We start from the raw sequence: 16,280 nt of genomic DNA, 5'->3' as shown, positions 1-16,280 counted from the left end.
CCACTGAGAGGGCTTTGCTGCAGACTGTACATTGTGCAGAGATGTTGACATCTCCAGCAGGGCTTTGTAAGCTCCTTCAATCAGGTTGGGTTTGAAGGCTGTTTCTTCCCCCACTTGTTGCCCTTTTTCTTTCCTGTCATCCTATCCAGTTCCTCGAAATTAGGGATGATTATGTGTGAAGATCAAGTGGAATTAGAATAGGCTAATTATGAATCCCTTGCACTCAGACTGAACTGAATAGAAGTGAGGATGTGAAATGTAATCACCAAGCGTTGGGGGCAGGTGTCAAGTGCAGAAGCACAATGGCGTCCTGCATGCTCTGGCTTTAGAAGTAAGCTTCTACCTGTGAAGCAAAGGAGCCCAATGCTCAGCAGCAAGATTCTGACTTAGCATCCTCATGGACGAAGAGGTGTCTGGTAGGAAGCCAGCTACAAAGCTTCCCTGGGAACTTGGGCTGCTATCTTTTTCCAGGATCAGGATCTCTCCTGGACCACTGGATACAGGACACGTTTGGATTAGCCTAGAGAATTTCTTCCTCCCCCGTCTCCTGCTTCCCTGTCCTATCCTCTTCCTTCTCTCCCATTTACATCATGATCTTTCCATGTATATCCCAAGATGACCTTAAACTTATAATGGTCAGCCTTCAGGGTGATGAGATTATAGGTGTGCACTACCACGCTTGTGTCTTTCAAAATCTATTAATTTTATATTTTAGTTATGACTGTGTTTTTGTGCACCCTTGTATGAGCATGGTAGATGCATGCCATCATGCACATGTGGAAGTCAGAGTCACCTTTGTGTGTTGGTTTCCTCCTTCCATCATGTGGGTCCTAGGGAACAAACTCAGACAGTCTCATTAGCCTCTTCTCTCTCTCTCTCTCTCTCTCTCTCTCTCTCTCTCTCTCTCTCTCTCTCTCTCTCTCTCCCTCCCTCCCTCCTCCCTTCCTTTCTCTCTCTTCCCTGAACCCTGACATTTCTTTCTTGACAGTGTCCCATTCTATAGCTCAGACTTGAATCTTAGTGCATAGCTCAAGTTGTCTTCAAACATGGCGATCCTCATGCTTCAGCCTCCCATGCCAGGATTATAAGTGTTTGCCAGCAGGTTAGCTTCTGTTACCAATTTCTTGAACACTGTGTTAAGAGTTAAAATTGAAGCTCCTCTTCCCTCCCTTGCTAGGTGGTACCCAGTGCTATCATTCCGAAGTTTCTGTGAAAAAGCTTTAACAGTGAGGATCATGACTGGATCTTGTTATTTAAACATATTTTCCATTTCTTTCTTCCTTCACAAAACATACATTGATTGAAATTACTCTTATTTTCAGCTTGGCTAATTTTATGGAAATCTAAAGCATATTGTGAGTGAGCATTGCTTGTTACTCTCCCTGGCTAACTGCACATGGAATTCTGCTTCCCTTTATGTACATTTGAGTGACAACAGGGAGCAAATGCTTAGGGTGTTTTGATACTGTGATGGCTACTTGGAGAGTTACAAAGTCCCATCTTGTAGGAAAGTGATCAGTGACTTTCTTGAGAGAGGTTCCCATCATCAGCAAGTCACCTGTTTTTGTGGCTCACTCTCTTTTCAGGTGGATTTAAACTCATTTCTGGTACTAGGAACACATTTCAGCTTTCTAGTGACTATAGCTCGCTCTTCGCCATGAAGCCTAGCAGAGTTTGTTACCTTCCCGTTTTCAGTGTTTTCCCTGGCAGGTTTCTCTCTGTGTAGACAGGTTAACTTTTAAACAATGATATGAATTTCCCTTTGCTTCTAGTAAAAAGACTATTAACTTTTATTTAAGCATTTTATAAGATTTCTTCTCTTTAAAAACACACTTAAAACAAAAAAAGAAGTGACAAACCAATGATCTCAGAGCTAGCACAAGGTTGGGCTGATGTTTCTCAGGATAGATTCGGACTTGAGTATGGATGTCACTAGGGAGGTCTGTTGCCATCAATTTGGACTTTGGTCCCTATCAGTTCCCTGTTCACATTTATTGTCAAGAGTAGAGAATAAATGAATCCATCTTTGCTTGCTTATACTTAGGTCTACTTATCCATTTGTATATTGTTCAGGAATTCCTGCCTAGGGATTGATACCACCCACGGTAGGCTGACTCTTTTTACATTAGTTAACAATCAAGACAATGCACCACAGATGTCCTCACAGCCCAGTCTGATTCACTCTATTTTTAAATTAGGATTCTCTTCCTTAGTGTTTCTAAGCTGTGCCAAATTGACAGTTAAAAGTAATTACCACAGACATGTAAGCTGGTTCTATTTCCTGGCTATTGAGAATATTGTAGCAATTAACAAGGATGAGCAAGTATGTGATAGGTTGACACCTTCAGGTGTATTCCCAAGAGTGGTACAGCTATGTTACATGGTGGTTAGGGTTTTAGTTTGTGAGGACACACATTGTTGTTGTGCCAGTTTATATTCCCACCATTGAAAGGCTTCTTACACACATCACTTTGTTGGAAGAAGTTGGGATCCGTGTTAAGTGTGCTGTTTGTTTTCGCAGATGATTGTGGAAACTGAGAAGTGTAACGTGTCCATGAAGATGGCGTCACCGGAGGACGTGAGTGATGTGCTGGCTCACATAGGCACCTGCTTGCGGAGGATATTTCCGGGCCTTTCCCCACTGTGAGTCCCTGTGGAGCAGCAGTCTTTGTTCTTCATCAGATTCCCAAATGTGAAAATGCCTTCCTCTTGTTCTTATCCTTTTAAGTCTTCTCTCAGACCTCTTAGATCACCACCATTACCACCAGCACCACAATCATCACCACCATCACTGCACTCATTGTCACCATCAGCAGCACCACCAGTGCCTCCAGTGCCTCCAGTGCCAGCACCACCACAACAATCACCAGTACTATAGCACCACCCCCACCATCACTGGACCATCAGTGGCAACTCTTTATTGTCTTCACCACTTGCTACTACCACCCCTCCCCCATCACCATAACCATCACCTCTTCCTCCTCCTCCTTTGTCTCCTCTTCCTTCTCCTTCTCTTCCTCCTCCTCCCTTAGCTCCTCCTCTTCCTCCTCCTCTGCCTCCTTATCTTCCTCTTCCTGCAACCTCTCTTTTCTTCTTCCTTTTTTCCCTCCAACTCCTTTTTTCTGGGTCAGGGACGACAGGAAGGGGATTGGAGGGCATCTTACTAAGTGGCCCAAGGCTGGTCCAGGACCCTCAGCCATCCTCTGCATTAACTTCCAGGTGACAGGGTTATAGGCACGAGTCACCATGCTCCTGGCTTAGCAAACAGACCCCATGGTTGGTTTTTGGTGGGGGTTGGGGGTGGGGTGTGGGGTGGAGTATATCAGCAAGTTAATTAAGTTGCTTTTCTGATGGGAGGATGCGTTCCACAGATTGTGGGAAATGCCCATGAGGAGTGCCGAGAGGCTAAAGCCTCATAAATATGGTGATTTGTGGTACATCTTTCCTGGTAGTGAGAGAGAAATTCTGGCAATTCTTGCCCCTTTTGGAACATGAAGATAAGCCAGTTTTAGGAATACAAATCTTTTTTATCTTCACAGCGAGGGGATAAAGAGGGCATTGAGGTTATGGACTTTCAGTTGCTCTGTGCTCAGGGGAACTGCTAGGCTCTGGCAGGTTCTCTTTCCCTCCCCTCATGGACAAGTTAATGGGGAGCCTGGCCCTCTGTCTCCAGTGGTTTCATTCAGAAGCATACTCAGGATAGGTGGTTGCTCAGATTGCCTTGTATGCCTGACCTCAGGCTGGGACAGGGTAAGGGAATCTGGGATTATCCCCTGCCTCCTGCCTGACATATTTCAAATCTTGAGTGTTTTCAAGAAAAGCACTTGCTGGCTGTCCCAATGTGCATGCTTGCAGAAGCACAGGCCTGCAGGGCAGGCTGGGTGAGTCACAGCAGCAGTAGGGAGAAACAGCAAGGGAAACTTCCTCTGAAGTGGTTTCCAGACACACTAAAAGACAGTTGATTCTGCCAGGTTGAACATTCCTGCCACCTTCATACCAACTTCTGTCCAAGGATGAAGTGAGCAGACAGTAAGGGGTGACCCAAGGAGGGCTTTATTAACAAAGAATTAATAATTGATCCTAATAGGAAGCCAGCTGCCAGGCAGGACTGGCATCTCAATGTAACAGTGGGAGATTAGAATTTACAGCAAGAACACTCAGGAAAGCCTTAGGAGTGTTAGATAGAGCTCCCACAAGCTGGAGGTGAATGGGGCTGGAGCGGCAGGTCTAGAGGGCCAGAAACAGTAGGTGCCCAGCAGAAACAAATTCCTGTTTGCAGCTGCAAGTCGAATCTTTGAGGCTGACTCAGGAACCAGTCACTTTGCTTGTAGCCAAGCCAGAGGTTGAGGTAGGAACCAGTTACCTGGGCCTGCTGCTTGCAGGTCTTGGGCACTGGAGCTGCAAGGGAGGAGTCTGTCTTCAGCAGGTCATTGAAGGCAGAAGCAGTCTTCCGCTTCTTCTTCAAGGAGCTATGTCAAGAGTTTGACCGTTTAGAACCCTTGAATCCTGTTACATAAACCCAGGTGTGCCCTTATTAGTGCTGTGGTATGCAAATTAGGTATGAAATTGGACCAATCAGGGAAGAGCTGCCAATCCCTAAGGAACAAGGGAGACCCAAACTGACCACAAGAGTTCCATTCAAGTGTGGCTCCTTTCTTTCACAGAAGTGGTAGAGTAGCAAGTACAAAGAAATGTTGCCAGAGGAGAGTCAAGCCTGGAAGTCTGAAACTGTCTAGTGGCTGCGCCACTGTTACAGTCACTATTGTGCAAGGAGCTGCTGCCATGATCTCTACCTAGAGGCATCCTGCTGTCACGGATGGCTCCGACTGGGACTGTCCAATTAGTGTTGCAGGCTGTCAAATCCAACGGAATCATTGCTCTGATTGTGCCTAGTTTTTGTTGTTGTTTGTTTGCTGTGTGTGTGTGTGTGTGTGGGGGGTGTTCTGCTTTTCCTGTTGGCTGTTACTTCAGGAACATCAGGGGACTGGCTGTGCAGGGGAAACATGAGTTTCTCAGTAGCCTGAACTTTCCCTTGATGTGTTGTTAGAGTGAAAGAACAGAGGGACTGCTCTATTCTGTCACCCTCGGCAGCCTGATGAGCTGTCTTTTAGAGACCTCAACTTCAGCAAGCCAAGGACTGCTTCCTTTGATACAGAAAAGAATTTCAGGACTACTCTGAAGCAAGTTGGGGTTTTAGTGAAAGAAAGGTGCTTTAAACAACCACCACCACCACCACCCACGGACACAAGGGTGTGAGTGTGAGCTTCTCAGAGACTGAGCTTTATTAAAACGCATTTAAAATTAAGAAGTTTCAGTAGTGGCGCTGGGGTTTAAACTCAGGGCCTCCTTGGTGCTAGGTACTCACTCTGCCACAGGTTCTACCTCCCAGTCTGGCTTTAATTTTTTAATATGTCCTTATTTACTTATTTATTTGTGGGTTTATATGTGAGGTAGATGGGAGGGTCATGTGTGTACCACACATATATACAGAGATCAGAGAGCAACTTGTGGGAGTTAACTTCTCTTTCTTTTCTTTTTTCAACCATCTGAGTCCTGGGGGTCAAACTCAGGTCATCAGATTTGGCAGCAAGCACACTGACCCATTTTGTCAGCCCAGGAAGGCATTTTAAATGTGAATTTTAGCCACAGCTGTTAAGAAAAAAGATGCTCAGAGAAAGAATAAGCGTGGCTACTTGCTCCATTGGAGAGTAGTGATTAAGGTCTTAGGATTTGCTACACCTCACATTTTGGTGACTCTTCAGTTATATCTCAAAAGGGGCTGGAGGGGTGGGTCAGTGGTTAAGATCACTGACTGCTGCTTCAGAGGACCCAGGTTCAATTTTAGAACGTATGTGGTGGCTTACAAACAGTCTCTCTAGTTCCAGGGGATCCAGCACACTCTTCTTGCTTTTATGGCCACTGTCCTGGTACCACAGACACACATACGTTCAGACAAAACATTTAAAATAAAAATACACATAAAACAAAACAGCAAAACACATACAGTAAAATACACATAAAACAGGCAAAACACATAAAATAAAAATAAATGGAAAAATTTATTAAAAAAAAAAGGTTGCTTAGAAACCTTTCACCCCTCCTTCTGTTTTTAATAGTGAGAGGATAGTGTGGCTTTGGCACCGCCTTGATTGTATTACAATGTGATAAGGTACAGTCAGGCACCATTAGGGTTACACAGAGGGTTCTGTTGAGATCCCCAGAAGATCTCAGGGTTTCAGCTGGGAAGAGAGAAAGGCCTTAAGCAGTTGTTAATTGTGGCATTTTTGCTTCTTAGCCTGAGAGAAGCTCCTTTCCTTTTCCCAAATATCTCTCTGTCTGGGTGTTTGTTTTAACCACGTTCTTTATACACGTTTCCTCGTTATGTTCTCCCTTTATGGCAGACGAGCCCTGAAGAAATAAGCAAATGCATCATATTTAATAAGGGCTTAGGATACCTGGAACTTTGCAGTTCTTCAGAGCAGAGTTTCTATGGTTCTTTCCCTCCCTCCCTCCCTCCCTCCCTCCTTCCTTTCCTCCTGCCTCTCTTCATCCCTCCTCCCAGCCTGAGCGCTCCCCTCTTTTCTGCCTTCTGCCCCCGCCCCCAACCTTTCCTTTCTTGTCTCACTATGTAGTTAAGGCTGGCATTGAACTTTAAAATCAACATCTGCTTTAGGCTTCCATATGCTGGGTTGAGACCCTCCATTTTCTTCAGTACATTTTATCTGTTTATTAATGTCCTAGGAGTTCAGGCGTAGGCTTATATTTTTCCAAACCATTTTTAATAAGGGTAATTACATGCTGCAACCTCCCTTCTAGCCCACCACCCACCTGTGATAGTGGGATGGAAAGGTTAATAGGGCAAAGGAGGATGCAGACCTGTTCAAAAATTGTTCTTTGGGGTAAAACCAATCTACAAGAGGCTGCCAGAACACCACCAGGAGTTCTTTGGTGCATTTCTCTCTATGAAGTTATGACAAATAATGACCAGCAAAGAGTGGTAAGGTGCAGCAGTACCACACAGTGCTGCCCACTGTCTGTTGGGTTTCCAACATGTCCCTTTCCAAACATGTGTTCTTTCAAGCATCTGCTCTGGCAAAACACCATGTGCCCTTTTTCCAGGCTGCTTCTAGAAAAACACTGTTTATCTGTTCTTAACGAAACATCTTTTCATAAGAGAGTTTACAGAAAAACATCACATGACACAACTGAGTCTCCAAAGAAACCAGAAATTTCCACCTCACTCAAGTGTGGGAATATTTCCAATTTAAGGGATTTAGATGTGTTTCTTGTTGTTGTTGTTTGTTTGTTTGTTTTAAAGATTTATTTATTTGATATGTACTGTGTATGTGATGAGTACATTATAGCTGTCCTCAGACACACCAGAAGAGGGCATCCGGTCCCATTACAAATGGTGGTGAGCCACCAAGTAGTTGCTGGGAATTTAACTCAGAACCTCTAGAAGAGCAGTCAGTGGTCTTACCTGCTGAGCCATCTCTCCAGCCCTTTTGTTGTTTTTGTTGTATTGTTTGTGTTTTGTTAGTTTTTCCTTCCAGAGAACATTTTGTACAGAATAGTGTTTTCAATGGAACTTTGTATAGCTGCCCATTTGTAGCTAGTTGATATAGCATTGGTTCCATAATCCCTGACACTCCCCTGCCCATGACCTGCATTCTCCCCTTCAGTCTGCTTGGCAGTCATCTCCATAGGTGTGACCTCAAGCTACTTACACTCAATCTGCCCCCAAAGAGCTGTTTATCTTACCCTGTAAAACCTGTCCCTATGACCCAAAGAGTGGCTTTGTTGTTTGTGGTCTCATGAAAAGGGAGCCATGGGTTACCAAGCTCTTGATGCTGTCAGCTAGCTAAGTCTTGGCTGAGTCCTTTGTCTTTCTTTTTGTTTCCCTTGCTTCAGTTCAGACCATGTGGCTTTCTCCACTGAAGCATCTCTGTAACTGGTCTGGTGACCTTGCTTTTCTGTGCAAGCGGCCCTCCACACTGATAGCAGTATATGTATAATTCAAGCTCTATCTGTGCCTTGCGGAACTGTCTGATGGCTCGATTCCTGATAAAGCAGAAACTGTATAGTCTGGCCCAGAAGAGTTACTTTCCTACCTCATGTTCAGCTTATTTCAGAATATGACAGATGCTTGCACTGTCAGTTCTTTCTATGAAGGTTCCCTCCCTGACTAGCCCTGTTATGTTTGACTCTGAAACTCCCTCCATAGGCTTACTGCGACTGTCCAGGTTACTCAGGAGTGAGCGAGTGGAGACGTTCTCAGAGAAGTTTTACTTTGAGGAACTGCTTGAGGGCTCTGAGGGATTCTAGGCAATGTTTGTCAGTATTGAAAATGGGTGATATTTAAAGCCCATGGCTCCAGCGAGCACAATGAGAGAAAAGTAGAGTGTGACTGAGCAGGATGTGATCAAGCACAGGAGAGAGCTGAATTAAATACATGTGTCGTGAGAAGGTAAGAGGAGTAACTTCCAGGCTATGCCTGCCCATGACTGTCTCCTTTACCTTTAAGCTGTTTGGCTGTCACCAGGTTTGTTCCTCTTTGGTCCCTGGTCCCTAATGTATAAGAGGCTCTCTCCGAAATCCCCAGAACACTGTAGCTCAAGCTGCCCTCAAGCTTGAGGCAGTCACAGTGTTCTGCAAATGGAGGTAGATGTTCAAAGTTCAAGGCCAGCCTGACACAGCAGCACGACCTGTCTCCAAACAAACACAAACCAAACCAAACAAAAACAACAAAAACACAAAAGAACAGTCACCAATATATCTGTTTGAAAAAAAAATATTTTAATTTCCAAATCTGAATTTTTGGCTTTACCTAAATATAATTCTATATTTCCTCATTTAAAAAGTTGTTCAACTGTTTTCCTTATTGACATACAAGGTAATGGCCGCACAGTGCCTGTGTAATATGGTTTTGGCGTGCTTCGTGATTCTTTCATGAGTGTGATACTTTTGAGGACTGGCTGTTAAGCTTGGTGTATTACAACAGTACTCTTTGCGACTAAACAAAATGATGCTGTGAGTTTCTCTATGGAGATAAACATTGGTGAAGATCTGGGGGTAAAATGTAGTTACTTTAAAGAAAAATGGCCTAAGAGGAATTTATATGGAAAAGAAAGTGTTTTGCTGCCAGGCGGTGGTGGCACAGGTCTTTAATCCCAGCACTTGGGAGGCAGAGGTAGGTGGATCTCTGAGTTGGAGGCCAGCCTGATCTATACAACAAGTTCCAGGACAGCCAGAGCTGCATAAAAGAAACCCTTTCTCATAAAACCAAACCAAACCAAACCAAACCAAACCAAACCAAACCAAACCAAACCAAACCACAAACAACCTCCCCTCCCTGAAAAGAATGTATTTTAACAGTCTGATATTCCCTTACTTTCCAATGTGGCAGCAGACAGCATGTGCTATTGGGGATGACATCATGAAAGCATGGACTGGGGCTGACGGGAGGGCTCAGAGGTAAAAACACTTGCTGCCAAGCCTGCTGATGTGAGGTGAAAGGATAGAACTGGTTCCCATAAATTGTCCCCTAACTTCCACATCAAATGTGGTAACTGTGTGTGTGTGTGTGTGTGTGTGTGTGTGTGCATGCGTGCACGCACACTATTGCCCTTCATCCTCCCTCCTCTCTCTCTCTCTCTCTCTCTCTCTCTCTCTCTCTCTCTCTCTCTCTCTCTCTCTCTCTCCTTAAATGGTAACTGTTGAAGATGGTTACTTCTTTGGATTCACACTGGGCTGGAGTTTTAATTCAGTTGTTTTCCATGGATTAAAATAATTCAGATATTTCCATGCCAACAGCTTACTGTGAGGCATGCGTGAAGAACTGTTATGTTCACTGGGTGTTTTGTTTTTGTTTTGTTTTTACCACACACAGCAATTTTGAATCTCATGTAAATTGAACACATCCAACCCACCATTGGTTCATTCCTCGAGCCAATGAGGAGTCTAGGACATGAGTGTGTCACTCAGGACACCTGCTCTCACTCACAGCAAATGCTGTGTCTGGCTGATGCTTCTGTTGGCGTGTGTGTGAGCTGGGATGCACATGGCTGCTCTGCTGTCATTTAGCTGAAGGCAGAAAACATGTCAATGGATTTTCCTCTCACAGCACGCAAAGCTAGAGTAGATGCAACAGTTCCTGCCTTCTGCGAGCCTAGCTCTTTATCGCTTATGGAAATGCATGCACGTATTTTGCAAGACTCCTTTGGCTTCTGACATCTCAGCAAAAAGGAAGGTGATAACTGTTAAAAAGTGGAGCTGCTTGAAAGAGCCCAGCTGGATGCTTCTGCTGAGCGGTGGCTCATGGGGACTCCTGTACCAGCTGCCTCTGTTTTCCTACTCACCTCCCCTTTCCCCTGGGTAGGAGCATTCTGTGCTGCTTTTGGAGTAGAAGCCTTTGCTAAGTCTGCTTATTTTATTTTTTTTCCTCTGTGTTCTTAGAATGCTTTTTGGCATAATTCATTTTCTGTTGTTGTAACAAAGGACTTTAGGCAGGGCACTTTACAAAGAAAAGAGGTTGGTTAAGCTCATTTTTTGGAGGGTAAAATCTGGTGAAGATGTAGGTCCTCATGGAGCATGTTACATGGTAGGAAGAAAAAAAAGAAAAGAAACAAAAAAGCAATAGCAGAAATAGAGACAGCTTTATGCAGAAGGGGCCAAGCAGACTGGCTGGCTTTATTTGTGCACATGCAAAAAGCCCTAATGACAAAGCCTCAGAAACAGCACCAAAGCGCTTCAGCCCAGTTCCTTCAGCACGGGGGTTGATTTCACTGGGACACACTCAAATTATGTTTTAGTTCTAAGTCACTAGACCCTTTTTACCTGTGTTCCACCTCTCTACCTGGACCCCATCCCTGACTGTGGCACCGCCCACATTTGGAGCATCTGTTCCCATGGTGCTCTAGTCATTTAGTCAGCCTTTTTTGATGACATAACCTTTGGTCCTTTTACTGTCGCTCTCTCGGAACTGCTTGGTTTGGGCTTTTTCTTTTCCCCTCATGTAACTAAAGGCAGCCTTGAATTCACCTCAGAGCAGAGAATAACGTTGAACCCCTGATCCTCCTGCCTCCACCTCCCAAGTCCTGGGATTACAGGTGTAAGCTTCTGCGCTGGGCCTTGGATTTGACGTTTTCACTGGTCTCATGTTTGCACAGGTCTTGATTCTCTCCTCTCTATTCTCTCTACACCTTAATTACCAGGTCCACAGTGCCCATCCCTGCAGGAAGGCTTTGCTTGTGTCTCCACTGTTCCTTTGACATGCACTCCTGGAAGGCTGTTCTTTTCTCTTTAAATGTTTGGGCCCCAGGAGGTTCCAGGAGAAAGTCTTTAGCTACTCAGCTTCTTGTCTTGAAAAACAAGCAAACAAACAAACAAACAACAAACAAACGTGGCCTTCATTTTCAGCAAGATGTTTATCTGCTCCTGTGATGTTCTTCTCACTGTCCTCCCCTGTGTCCTTCACCTGTCCTCCCATATTAAGATTTCAGAATTCGGCCGCCTGAGTCTTCCTCTCTGTGTGGTGTCCTGTGGCAGGCACCTCACTGCCTGACAATAAAATCCAGAGTTCTTAACTTCTTTAGTCTGACTGGCAGAACTCCTTGCGGCCTATGCCCTGCGCCCTGCTTAGTGCTGAGTTCCTTGGGACTCCTCTGGCTCTCTGTCTCTGCTGACTGTTCTGCACTGTAGAGACTCTTCTGGGCCTGAGCTTTCTTATGGAACAGACACGCTTCCCTTTGTCTGAAACATGTTTGTTCCAGCTGCAGGCTCACTGCTGTCCTTGTCCTCCCCCATGGTCTTTGTGTCTTCCTTCGAGTTTGCAAATATGTCCAGGTTGAGCATTCCTAACTGGCGAATTCTGCATCCAATGTGCTCTAAGATCTGAAACTTTTTCAGTACTGCTAGAACTCTGCTCAGAACATTCCGGATGTTTCTCAGCTGTGGTGTGCACTGAGGATGCTGCGAGCACTCCCCCATTGGAGAAAAGATGCAGTGCTGTTCTCTACTTACATTAACATTTTCCTATAGTATTAGTGTCTTCCAACATTCATTGCCTGCCCACCTCCTCTCCTCGAGACAGGGTTTCACTATGGCATTGTGTAGCACAGCTCAGCCTGGTACCTGCTATGTGGGCCAACTCCACTTCCAACTTTTATTAATCCTCCTTCAGTCTCTCAAGTGCTGGATACAGGTGTACACCACCATTGCCAGCCTGTCTGCTCTTCTTGATAAATTGCTAGCTTGGAGAATGTACTAGTTGCTGTGATAAGATACCATGACTCAAAGCAGTTTAAAGAAGGAAGAGTCTATTCTCACTTGTGGTTTCAGAGGGAGAGTTCCTAATGACAGGGAAGCAAGGCAACACTAGCAGGAACAGGAAGCTGAAAGATTAATTCCTAACAGCATGCAGAGAGAAATGGGGAGAGGGAGGAAAGGAGGGAGGGAGAGAGGGAGAGAGAGAGAGGGGGAGAGAGAAAGAGAAAGAACCGGAAGTACATGGAGCAAAGTTATACAGACTCAAAACCCAGCCTTGGAAATGACCCTCCTCACACAGCTGACTGGGGACTGAGTGTTTAAATTCAAATTCATTAACTCAGGGCATTTTTCACTTAAATCACAACTGACTGGTATTCCTTTAATCCCAGCACTTGAAAAGTTTTCTTGGGAAACTGTGAAAATGTAAGCCAAACAAACCTTATCCTTCCCAAGTTGCTTTGTGCATGGTGTTTCATCACAACAATAAACAGGAAGTAGAGGTGGGTAGATCTGAGTCCAAGGCCAGTCTGGTCAATGTCTTAAGTTTCAGGATAGCCAGGGTCATTTAGTAAAAATTCTAGCTCAAAATAAACAACCTTACAACAGTAAACAAAATTCTATCTATCTATCTATCTATCTATCTATCTATCTATCTATCTATCTATCTATCTATCTAGTATACATCATATATATTATATCATATATCATTCATATATTTGTATGTGTGTGGGTGTGTGGATTTTGTTCACAGAATACTTGGAAGTAGTCCTAGCACAATAACCAATCTTTGGATCAATTCAGAAGTTACTAATTAAATCATCAGGATGTGACCATGCTAACAAGATCAGCTAACATTTTAGAGAATCTCCCATGTTCTTGTTGTTGTTCTAAGTAATGTGTTCATTTCTTTCTCACAGAATCCCTATGAGATATGAGTCTCCTTATTTTATCACTTCTTAAGTATGAATAATGACAGTTTGGGGAGGCAGGTTTCATTTTTTTGTTATTGTTTTTAATTTTGTGTCTGTGTGTCTGCACACATGTATGCTGTGCCTGAAGAGACCAGTGGTGGATCTTCCGGAGTTGGAGGTACAGGTGTTGTGAGATGTTCAGTATGGCTGCCAGGAACTGAACTCCGGCCCTCTGCAAGAGCAATGTGAACTGTTAGCTGTGGAGTTAATGTCAACAGCACTGGGCTACATTTTAATGCACTGTGTGAATAGGCAGGAGGTTTATTATGTTTCAAGGAGGAAGAAATGGAAGGAGTGGGACCTCGGATCACCTCAGGTCCAGTAGCACAGAGCCAAAGGATCTGCTACCACAAGAGATCCATCTCCTGATGAACACTTGCACGGGGCAGTGTGGAAGGACTTGGGAGATTTGTACTTTAATTCTTAAAAGCTGGGCACATGTATTTGGTAGAAGTTCAATTACTAACTCATTAAATACAGTACTTTTTACTCTTTGAGACAGTGTCTCATGGTGTGTTCAGATTCACAGCGTAGATACAGATTATTCTGGTATTCTTTTCATTCTACTTTCCAAGTTTGGTATTACAGGTGTGTTCAGCTACTTCTGGCTTATGTGTCACTGGGGACAGAACCCAGAGATTTGCATGCTAGGCAAACACTTAACAACTGAGCCATACCCATTGCCCCTAACCCTAGAGCACTATTTTTAAAGTATCCTTACAAAATGTTTGCATCAGAGAACATGGAACATAATTTTTAATGCCCGCATCTTCAAGAGGAAGCAAGTCAAAGTATAGTGTTGGCCATAATTGGAGTGACCCATCTTTATTTAAAGCAAACGAAAGAGGCATAGTGGAAAATAAAATCTATATACTGTTCCCAAAACATGAACTTTGAAATGTGTCGTTGGCATTAATCTTTCAGGAGAATCATGAAGAAAGTCTCCATGGAGCCATCTGAGCGCCTGGCCAGTCTCCAGGCCCTGTGGGACAGCCAGACCTTGGCTGAGCCAGGCCCCTGTGGTGAGCATGCATTTTTAACTAAAATGTAAGGGATTGGATGCCCATCCCCCTGCCAGGAAGCTGAGTCTATTCCTGGTATGCTACTGTAGAAGTACAATTAGTTCAAGGTGTAATTAGCATGCACAGACTTTAGATTGGTGGACAGAAGTCCTATATTTAAGCCCCCGCTGCAGCCTGCTGCATATGCCCAAAGGAGCTGGGGAGAATCCTTGCTGCTTCTCTAGATGGGAAAGATAATCTGATTGCCAACTGCTGCCAGATTGAAGCTGTAAAATTGTGGTATAACAATTGTTTTGCTGCAAACCTGTCGATACCAACATTTCTGCTTCATGCTTCAGGTGGGTTTTCTCAGATGTATGCCTGTGTGTGCGACTGGCTGGGATTTTCGTACAGGGAAGAAGTGCAGTGGGTAAGTAAATCTGCCCAAATGTACTAGCATCCCCTTCCCTTCCCCCTCCCCTACCGCTCATCTTGTTTATTTTATCCATTTCAACTATTACTCAAAAACCTGCCTATGTCCACATCCAGTTCTCTGTGGCTGTCTGGCTTCTCTGTTTGTACACAGCTTAATTTTCTAACTGACTTTTGCTTTAAATAGGATGTGGATACAATTTATCTGACACAAGATACCAGGGAATTAAATTTACAAGACTTCAGTCATCTCGAGCACAGGTAAACCCCATATTTCTCCTTTTCCTTTGTCCCTTTCCTGTTCTCAGGGCTGTCACTCTTCGATGTATGTCACTTAGGGACAAAAGTAACCTTCTGAGAATCCTTCTACAAGGCAATGAGCAAACTCTAACATTTCCCATTGCCACAGATAACTCGTTGAGGTTATCTGAGCCTCTGTGCACCCAAGGCTAAAGTCCATGTTTGGAAAATATCCTGCCATTTACTCTGGACATAGCTTATAACAGCTCATTTAAGGGACTGGAGCTGGAGCTCACCAGTTAGAGTACATGCTACTCCTGAAAAGGTCTCAGATTTGATTCCCACCGGCCATGTTGATGTGACCAGAATGAAATGAGTCCACTTCTGTTTAAAGCTCAGCAGCTTGCTTGGCTATTACACAGTCCTGGGCCCAAAGCTTGAGTTGGTGGTGCCTATGCTGAGAGTGGGTCTTTACAGCTCATTAGCCAAATTAAGAAAATCCCTCCTGGGCACACCCTCGGGCCAGCCTGACCTAGGTGGTCCTCAGAGAGGCTCTATTCCTAGGTGATTGTAGACTGTGGCAAACTGGCAGTTAAAACAAGCCACCTTACCTTGTTTAAAGAAGGTAACAGTCAAAGGGCAACACCAGAGGTTGTCTTCTGACCACTATACATACTGAGATGTGGCATGTGAGTGCTGTGAAGTGACTCTCACCTGTTAAATTTAGAGTAATTGTCAGCTTCTCCTTAGTTTGAGTAACAATGTCTTTTTTTTTTTTTTTTGACATGCATTGAAAGTGAACTATTTTTGCTACAACTCCCATTAATTCATACTTTGTACAAAAACAATTATCTCTTTGGGAGACTGGAGAAGCATTTTGTGTATACTTTCCTATTTATAACACAGAATATTGAAAGGGATCCGTGCAGGTATCTAGATATCCTAGGATGAGCAGCTTATATTTCTTCATCGAGAGCATTGGAAAACAAAACTGACATTTAAGACCAAACATGTGACAGTTGGGGGATGCCGCAGAGAATGACAGGCGCTGCCTTACCTTTTCTGCTCTTGTATGTGCAAATGGCAATGAAGCCAAAAGGAGGTGTTTTTAGCATTAGGCAATGGTTTGAACATGTGAATCCAAGTGAATCCCCACTAACAAGTGGACTGTACTTAGAAGTCATATGGCCTGCAAAAGGAATATACTGTGGGATGCTTCAATGCACAACACTCGAGGTGTTTCGGTGCTTCATTTCTGTGTTCCATCCTTAATGATTGGGGTCTGTTAGGAGCTTATACATTGTGGTGCTGAGAATTGCTGCTCACCCACTGAATTAATTGCTTACAAGTCCTCAGAATGAAACTTAGG

At 44.1% G+C, this 16,280-nt stretch overlaps 1 protein-coding gene across 11 annotated transcripts in view; it reads left to right on the top strand.

The window, feature by feature from the left end:
* Nucleotides 1–16,280, top strand: part of Carmil1 (capping protein regulator and myosin 1 linker 1) — a 279,741-nt gene that overhangs the window by 131,588 nt on the left and 131,873 nt on the right. For all 11 annotated transcript variants that reach the window (XM_032884200.1, XM_032884196.1, XM_032884194.1 and 8 more), the window contains exons 5-8: nt 2,522–2,643; nt 14,163–14,260; nt 14,599–14,669; nt 14,859–14,932. In XM_032884200.1, the coding sequence (XP_032740091.1) occupies nt 2,522–2,643; nt 14,163–14,260; nt 14,599–14,669; nt 14,859–14,932 (365 nt within the window). The remainder of the gene's footprint in view (nt 1–2,521; nt 2,644–14,162; nt 14,261–14,598; nt 14,670–14,858; nt 14,933–16,280) is intronic.

Source organism: Rattus rattus, chromosome 14, assembly GCF_011064425.1.
Source record: "Rattus rattus isolate New Zealand chromosome 14, Rrattus_CSIRO_v1, whole genome shotgun sequence".
NCBI lineage: Eukaryota > Metazoa > Chordata > Mammalia > Rodentia > Muridae > Rattus > Rattus rattus.
The sequence above is the reverse complement of the archived record's forward strand: the minus strand, read 5'-3'. Positions and strand labels throughout refer to the sequence as shown.